This window comes from Salvia splendens, chromosome 13, assembly GCF_004379255.2.
Source record: "Salvia splendens isolate huo1 chromosome 13, SspV2, whole genome shotgun sequence".
NCBI lineage: Eukaryota > Viridiplantae > Streptophyta > Magnoliopsida > Lamiales > Lamiaceae > Salvia > Salvia splendens.
In genome coordinates, this window is record NC_056044.1 from 7,957,588 (window position 1) to 7,966,629 (window position 9,042).

The following is a 9,042-nucleotide window of genomic DNA, read 5'->3' on the forward strand; positions in this document are numbered from 1 at the left end:
CACGCATATTCCACATACAACAAAAATGCTTAAAAGAATATTGTTAATATATATGTAAGTACACATCTCAAAATCTGGCTGTCTATTACAAAAATAATTTGGCATGAGATTACACTGAATAAGTAAAAATTCATAAACCAAAAAAACAGTCTAGCTAAACAGAGATGATGAAAATAATAATGGATTATCTCTTGCATTTTCCAAAACTAGCTGCTACTCCAGAATCCATTTCCAACACAAAGCCAGCATATATTTCATCTCAAAATCCAGTGATCCACAATTTGGAGACATACATGGACATCTATATCTTCTTCTTTCCTTTATTTGACTTCAAAGGCATTCGCTTCACAACCTTGACCGTCTGGAGTTTGAGGGGCGAGCTACTCTTTGCTTCGCAGTTCTCACATGACCGTAATAACAAATTTCCTGTCATTATCAATCGAGACAGTCAAGAAATCAAGGGGGGAGAGAGAGAGAGAGAGAGAGAGAGAGAGAGTATACCATAGCCATCCCATCCCAAACCAAGAAGAAGATAATGGAAATTTTGGAATTACATTATAAGATCATTACCCAATTATTATGCATTTTGTTGAACTTGCCGATAAAGTAGCGACATCCAGTCAGCATAACCGTTGGCACCACCTGTCTGGTCCTCGACAAGACTTGTGAGTAGAAAGAAACCTTCTCTAGGTTGATCACCCTGCCTCACAAGATGGCATAGCTGAAAATATGACGGATCACTCTTCCTATATTGATTAAGAATCTCCATGATCTTTCTAGACAAGTAGTTGTCTCTTTGAGAAAGGCTAACCTGGATCCACAACCAAAGAGGAAAGTATCTTACAACAGGATACAAAGGCAAAAGGAGAGAGCTACATCCAGAAAGAAAATACTGAAATATGATTTCACATAAAAATTTGTATTCAATGTCAGTTACAGAAAATTGCAATATTTAAATCGAAGACAATTGCGAGACAGCTGAGTATGAGTGATGGTCAAACAATGGGCTAGAAACACTTCAGGTTATTACAAAACCTACTACTAAAATTCTGTGCAATTTTACATGTTATGCAATTTTGGTACAAACAACATACCAGCAAATATAGTCCATTTGTGTAAACCAGAACTTCAAAATAAACAATTTAATACATCACTTATAATTTAATGGCCATGTTTTGCTTTTTTAAGAAATTATGTTACTATTTTTCATTTGTAAATTAATTTTACCTTAATTTACAATTCAGTTACTCTTTCAATTGCATTTAATTTAGGCAAATCATAGTTTATAAAAAAAGAAGAAACCGAATGATAAACATATGCAAGTTACAAACTGAGTTACTAAACTATGACTATACAGTTCGATAGGGTACACATAGGAAAAGTAAACAGACAATGCTTGTGTGCGCAGGTAAAGTACTTGCAATTCGGAATTTATGAGAATTTATATAAAATGGTCAAGGAAGTTCACCTTTGAGAAGTCTGTGGCAAAATATTCCCCAACCAAATTTTTAGTTATGTCAGGTGAAAGTGCTTTTCCAAACCATACAACGAACCGGAAACCATCATCAAAGATATAGAGACCTCTGGTGTCTAAGCTCTCTACAGTTAGTGGAAGCCTCTTTTTGATGTCAAATTCTTCAGTCTGAGGAGACATAGGCAATAGGTAAGATACATACCAAATCATACTCCAACATAGGAAACAAGAATGCAATAAACTTACTTTTACAAGATACTCATCCACACGAACCAGGTTAGGATACAGAAGTTCCAGCAAACTTTTAACTGGTAAAGCCATCATGGTGTAAGCCGCAGCACTTCGCTCATCAAGCTGCACATCAGAATACCCACCACGGAGGGGTAGTGACTTGCACAATGCTAGTCCATACAATGGTAAGAATTTTAGTGACTCGGGGTAGATCATCCTTCCAGACAAGCGATGCTGAACAGCATAAAGATTTCGATATTCCCTTAAAGCTTTGACAATACGATGTTGAATAGCATTCCGGGCTTCTTCTAACTTGGATGACAAAGTCTTTTCAATTGCTGCAGATGAATTCACGATAAATTCAAGCCAATGTTTGTATATGGGCATTAAAAAGAACAAAAAAAATACAATTATATCTTCTCAATTATATTTCCTTCTGATTGTGGGGAGGGGTTTGAGGAATGTACAAGAAGATGACTCAAAAACAACCATCCTTACCTAGCCTGGAGAGCAAAGAAATCATTGCTCCAGTGTCAGCCAGGCGGTACATCTCTCCCAGATCTGCAACAACTGGAGCAGCTGCAGTGTGTACCCTAATACGCCTCTCTCCAGAAGATGATGTATATCTTAGCAAAGGTTAAGGCTTTTAGTTCGCTTTCGCTAACATCTCCAGTTGAAGGTTATGAGGATGGCCCTAAAGATTCCTTATGCATATATAGCTACTTATTTAATACTAACATGAATGTGGAGTAGACAGCAGAAGCAACTTCACAAGAAGAAAAGAAGGGATAATAGAACGGCAATAGTTCTCCAAAAAGAAGACGAATTTTCCTTGCATGTTATTGAAATACAGAAAGTGTAAGTTACAAGAACTTGCAAGATATTAAATACTACTGAAAAAATGGTTAGATAAGGATACAGTAATGCAACTTGAAAGTAGACCGTCGGGGTAGTCAGCAGTGTCTCTTCAAGAGACAATTGTGCTGCATAAGCTTTATCACAGTCAACAGCAGGAAGTGCAAGTAAGTCTGTGGATCTTAGCATAAAATTCCCATGGTAAGATGTGAAACGTACTCCTACAGACAGAGAAGAACAAAATGAAGCACAAGCTTGCAGCATCAGAAGCTTATCCAACAATACAAAAAATAGCTGCATTGTGACAGAGAGAGAGAGAGATTGACAGACTTTCTAGCAACTAGTTTTCATCAAGTTATCAAAGTGCTGCTTAAGAACCTACCTTTTCCACATCTTATCCGCATGACTGCTTCCCATGCAGTTTCTCTGGTAAGATCTCTGCTTAGCTCATGTTTCAACTTATCTTTATGGATGCTAGCCTGGAAATTTGGATAATAATACACCTGACCGCCAGTATACTTTGCCAGTGTTCCTAGGAAACATCAAATATGGCAGAGTTAAAATGAAATGTAACCATCATGTAGCAAGTCAAGGCATCGGACTAGTTAGTTGGTTATATCAAGGCCTAGCAGCAAGTAAAAAAAATACTTCCTCCGTCGCCAAAGAGTATGAACTATTTCTTTTTTCGTCCGTATCTAAAGAGTATGAACTTTCTAATTTTGAAAAAATTCAAACAACATACTACCCCTACACATCATTTTATTTACAACTTATACCATTATCATTAACACTTATACCATTATAATAATGCAGACCCCACTCTCCACTAACATTATTTCCACTACCATTTCTCTCTCTCTCTCTTACTTTTCCCCTTATTTATTAAAACCCGTGCCGAACCCAAAGTTCATACTCTTTGGGGACGGAGGGAGTATTAAAGGTTCTAGTTGGTTGAAGGAGTGTACAACATACCCAAAGATGCAATATCCGTGTACTTATCACTGAATGCATAAACATTTACAGCTATCTGGTACTTAGTGAAATCAGCAGCCATCTGTTTATAAAATGAATCTTCAGGTAATCGTATAGTATGCTCTTTATCTGTCCCATAAATTCGTATATCATCCCCACGCAGCTTAAGATGGCCAGCACCAAGAGATGGTAGAGTATTCTGGAAAATTAACAATTTACCGCCGAGTTGGCTCTGACAATTGAAATAGAAATTTTGTTAGTCTAACTAGAGGAGAACAGCTTCCATAGGTACAACCCTTGAACATTAAACAGAAGATTAGTAACATGAATGTCAAATAGGAGAGGCATTAGCTATAGTTTTATTTCAAAATCTAGTTCTTAGTTACTGATCATGTTTTAAATGGTGCAAGCTACAGAGGAGACTCACCATAACCAAGAATGCGGCTTTCAGAGCCGGACCAAATGCGGATTCAACATTCATGTTCTCCTGGAACATAGAGGGCAAACTATCAAGGAATGCCTCCACCACACTCCTAGATTCTGACAAGTTGACTAGAAGATCATCTGGTAATGGAACAAATACATCATCCAAATCTGAGATAACCATCATCTGAGGCTGCGGCAATGATGACTGATGCAAGCGAAAGCCACCACTGTTATGTTAAGCAGGATAAAACTATAAACAAAATTCTTATGCACAATCATTTACCTTCATGTTATAGAAATGTATGGTGCTGTCATAAGTTATAAAGCAAATCTGTGTTCGTGTAGAACCAGGTAAGTTGTCCAGACAAGACCTAATAGTCTGTGCCATAACCTGAAATACATTATTAGCATTTATTCAGTTAGTAGAAGAGCTGACAAATAATTGGGATATAGTAGTAACTGTTTTATTGTTCCTGGAAGAAAGTAAATATTTCTTCAACCAATTTGAGTGACAGAAAACATAATAAACTAGATGTCTCAGAAATTACATAATATCGAAATAGCATAAGTATTAAAAACAGAATAAGTTTCGAAAAGCCAAATAAATTGTTTCATATCACCCACTAAATTGTTTAGCTTAAAACATCCATCAAAGAACCACCCTATTAACTAAACAATAGCTAAATAAACCCCTGAAAATTAATTATCAAGAAAAAGGCCATTCACGTCCACCGAGAGTGTTCGACTGTTCGGACATTAGAACTGGAACAGCAGACTCTGAAGATAATTTGCACATGCAGAGTAGCTGAATCTCAAACGGGAAATTATGTTGAGAACAATAACATATTCTAAGATAAATATCAAAAAGTACTTAGAAAAACAAATATAGTCAGAACAACAAACTCTGGGCCGCTAGCATTAACAAAAATTAAAATTAGATCCAATTCTACTTTCACTCATACCAAATGCTTCGATTAATTATAGAAGACAAATATGGCATAGTAACTGTACCGAACCTATAAGCTCTTTGTAAAATCAAAAGATTAGTATCTTGAATTCCAATACAGGGTAATGACTAATGATAGATTAGCTCTTATACATCTGCTAGGCCGTAGACCTGTTAACCATACACCAAGGATTATGCAATTGCAATTTGCAACCAACATTTTAGTTGATTAATCAACACAATAAAAGTTACCTCAAGCATTCCACTTTTAACAGCAGATATTGACACATCGATGAGGAAAAAATACAGTGGCGGCATTGGAGGGCGGACCATGTACTCAGCTGGAGCGATAAACTCAACACTACCCTTTATAAGTTCAGGCCTTTGATCCAAATCAACTCTTCTGCCACTAGCATCCACTTGGGCAAAATAATCACTTGGAACTGCACATAAGAAGCTACCGGTTAGTGGTAAACAGTGCTGCACCTTATGGAATTATAGAATTTAAGGAAACCAAATGAAATTCCCCTGAGATTTCTTCTAAGTTTTCCAAAGACTTTTACGACCTAGTATAAAGTCTGTGAATGATTTACAATTTTACCATCATTTAGCAATGAGCATATATTGCATCTCCACTTTCTTCCATTGTCTGTGAACGTGACATATGGATTCACATAAGTACGACACCTTCTACATCTAATGATTCCTGTGGCAAAATTAACTATTGGAACTTCCTCCTGAAAGTAAATTAAGTTGCAATTAAAACAGATAGATTGTAAATGACTTATTTATACATATGTGAAATCAAGATCTTAATAAAGACTAACCCCAGGAGGAGTTTCTGCCAGAGGGCAAACAACAGTCCCTATAGGCAAATGCCACCGCGATGCCAATGATTGAGAATTCGGTATGCCACTTGTTGTCAGTCGCAAGAATCTAGATTTACAATTCATCTGGTACATGTCAGAAAAAGACTTAGGTTCCACATCACCGTCTAATGGCCTTGGTAAGGCCGTGATATCAAGTCCAGCATCAAACGATCCTGGTATGGATCCAAGAGAGAGCGAACTAAAATCTTCAGCCAAACCCTGTTGAGCAGCAACTGGAGGTGCTATGCCATGTTGCTGGAACTGGTTCCCTGGATAGATGCCAGATGGAGTTGAAACGGGTGGAATGGGAGCATAACCTCTTTGTTGAGCTAGAAGAGAAGTTGGGGGCGCTCGTGGAGCATAGCCCCCTTGTTGTAAAGGAAAGGAGGCAGACTGCAAAGGTGGACCATAACCTCCTTGTTGCAATTGAAAGGAGGCAGGCTGCATAGGTGGATCTTGGGAGACAGAATTTGGTTGCATATTGGCATAACCTGGATAGATACCCCTGCCAGCAGCATAAGATGTCCCAGTTGGTGGCGAAGAAGGCTGGGAACTAGGCCTGGGAGCTGAGAAGTGTTGATCTGCAGGAGGAGGGATATTTGGGTTAGGTTGTCCAGTTTTTAAGCTTTGAGGCGGAGACCCCATGGATACCAAAGGTGGCTGGGGCTGTGAAAATATAGAAGCAGGGCCTGGAGGAGGTCTGGTTGGTGGAGCAATAACAGGCCTTCCTGTAAGAGAGATGTGAGGAGGTGGTACTTGACCAGCTGAGGGCATTGGGGGGTTTGGGAAACTCTGAAATCCTGAAGTAGGTGGGCCACCAGAAGATGGTGGAGGAGGTGGGCGGACAACTTCACTAGGTCTACTTGATGGAGGGGGTCTAAAGGCAGGGGCCTCCGTTCCAACCAGAGGTCGCCCAGAAAAGGGAGGTGCTTGGAAATTTGATGCTGCGGGAGGCCCAGGCCTAAAGACGGGTGCTTCTGATCCAACAACAGGACCAGATGATAAGAAAGGTGTTGAAGATCGCTGAGAAGCAAACGGCATTGAAGATTGCTGAGAAGCAAATGGTGTCGAAGATTGCGGAGAAGCAAATGGTGTTGCAGCTGGTCTTAATGGATAGTTTCGAGGATTGGGATTTTCGGTCCCCATAAGCTTTAGCTTGACCACTAAGGAAATGGATGATTTCTGCAAGTCAGGAAGCACAAGTCACAAAATGCATAAGAAACAGAAGATAACTTATATACACGGCGAGAGAAGCTGGGCAAAAAAATCAGTTTTTATATAATTCCCGTGAAAAGGATAAGAAACAAAATGATTTATCACTTAAAGTATAAGATAAATGCGATGACGGATCCTAGAGGAGCAAAAGGTCATACACATCATGATAATCTATTCTCTAACAATGTCAAAAGGTTTTCAATTCTTTGTGCTGAGACACAAAAAGCAACCTTAAGACCGGCTATCCCAAACCTACCTAAAGGAGTATATGAACCAAGACCTATTGCCTGATCATAAAATGCAAAAGTAGATGCATACATACTTTTATCTAATAAGATGTAAAACTTAAAGATAATCGAAAGAAACATATATACCACAGCCAGCAATACAATGCATTGAACAATTTTCCAGAGAGAGGTATTTGTTTCTCTGTTTCTCAGTAATAGTACTTAGACTAGCTGTCTTTACCCAGCCTCACCATAAATAGAGCTAAATGCGCACGACCTTCTAGCCTCCGGTAAGCCCATTTTGGAAGTTAGAAGGTGAGGGATGACCGTGCTATCAATTCCACAAAGTTACAGGCAAAGATGCTGAGCAAAGGTGCAATTAAGGTAAGTTTTACATTCATCCTTCAAACACTAGGGAAAACATGCCAAGTGTATAATCATGATGCGACACCATTCAATCCAAAGGACCACCCCGTGAGCTAAAAGTACCGTATTAACAAGAACAATGTGCATCTGTATAGCCCTAGGATAACTTCTAACTGGTAACCTACCAACTAAAACACAACTTTACACGACCGAGTTCTGCCAAAGCTCTCCACAAATCCAAATTCTGCAAACCCAGCCTAATAAGCTTAACCAAATTAGTTCACAGACAGACGGCAGATGATAACTGAAATTTGAAAATCCAAAATTCGGTGTTGACTGCGCGAACTCACGCATGACATATGCACTCAATCTCAGTTAGGAAAAATGGACATAGCCAATCAAGATCGGGAACACTACCTATCCAAAGGTACAATTACAGTGATTCAGGATAACAGTAATCTGGCGAGTGAACACAAAAACAAAATCGAAACTTGAATTAAAACAAAGAAAGATTCGCCACTCCAACAATCCACCAACACATTTAATCGATAAATTCTGTAATTCCGAATACCTGATAGGAGATCTAGCAGCGGTTAGCGCAATAGCAGAATCGCGAGCAGGCGATCAACGATGGGAGAGTATAATTACTTTCGCTCTTTTAACTGAAGACAAGACAGTGAAAATAATACTTGCAGCCACATTTTCTCAACTACAATATTCCAAATTTCACATTAGATTTCATTTCGAGTAATGCCAGTGGCGGATCCAGGAATTTATATTCGGGGGTGCGACTTGCGAGTCATATGATAAATCATTATATAACATACCAAAAATAAAAATTAATACTAAAAGCAATATATTTTGAAATATACAAATTTTAGCGTCATACATTTCAAAATACAAAAATAAACTACATTATATCTAATTTATTTTTCTTCAAAACGATTCACTATATCATCATCGGATACTTGTAGAAACACATCTTTCTCAATGAAAGTGACCAAACAATCGTTCAAAGGTTGAGTCAAATAGGGGGACATTATACATATATTATTAATATAAACTCCGAATTTATATTTAAATATATAATACTACTAAAAAGTCCACAACAGAAGCTAAGGTAGCAATTTTGCAATGAGATTTTCTACAATTTTGGACAATACACCAACAATATGAAGTGAATTGTTGATTAAAAAACAACACAACCGATAATTTCCAAGAAAGCATAAAGGGCTTATCATTCACTACATTGGCTCTTGGGCAGAGGAGCCATGGGCTTCTGACGAGAAGCATCAGAAGGAGTAAAGGTTGGATCTTTCTTGCATAAAAAGAGTGATTCTGCAAAATTGGCACACGCAAATCTTCGCTGAGCATTAAGAAGAGGGAAAAACAAGAAAGCTGAAGAGAGAGAGAAAGGAATATAAATCAGTTGAGAAATGGATTCTGCTACCTAAGTTTGAG

General features: G+C 38.2%; 1 protein-coding gene across 3 annotated transcripts; it reads right to left on the reverse strand.

The window, feature by feature from the left end:
* Window positions 1-8: 8 nt before the first annotated feature.
* LOC121762113 (protein transport protein Sec24-like At3g07100) lies at window positions 9-8,305 on the reverse strand. 3 transcript variants are annotated; one of them, XM_042157884.1, is made up of 14 exons: window positions 8,153-8,304; window positions 5,732-6,955; window positions 5,506-5,641; window positions 5,157-5,347; window positions 4,242-4,349; window positions 3,960-4,163; window positions 3,533-3,764; window positions 2,943-3,092; window positions 2,625-2,781; window positions 2,204-2,331; window positions 1,721-2,043; window positions 1,469-1,642; window positions 571-811; window positions 9-426 (listed from the first exon to the last, which is right to left on the reverse strand). In XM_042157884.1, the coding sequence occupies exons 2-13, from the start codon at window positions 6,917-6,919 to the stop codon at window positions 578-580; spliced, it is 3,225 nt and encodes a 1,074-aa protein (XP_042013818.1). In that variant the 5' UTR covers window positions 6,920-6,955; window positions 8,153-8,304; the 3' UTR covers window positions 9-426; window positions 571-577. The 3 variants fall into 3 exon arrangements, with proteins under 3 accessions (XP_042013818.1, XP_042013819.1, XP_042013816.1); XM_042157885.1 differs by having other exon boundaries at window positions 1,469-2,043; window positions 3,960-4,019; window positions 8,153-8,305; XM_042157882.1 differs by having other exon boundaries at window positions 1,469-2,043; window positions 8,153-8,305.
* Between the last annotated feature and the right edge of the window lie 737 nt (window positions 8,306-9,042).

Coding starts and splice junctions, on each gene's coding strand:
- LOC121762113 (XM_042157882.1), bottom strand. CDS start 6,919: ATGGGGACCGAAAATCCCAATCCTCGAAACTATCCATTAAGACCAGCT. Junction 5,348..5,505: donor ATGCTCATTGCTAAATGATG/GTAAAATTGTAA, acceptor TCTTATGTGCAG/TTCCAAGTGATTATTTTGCC. Junction 3,765..3,959: donor AAGCCGCATTCTTGGTTATG/GTGAGTCTCCTC, acceptor TTCAATTGTCAG/AGCCAACTCGGCGGTAAATT.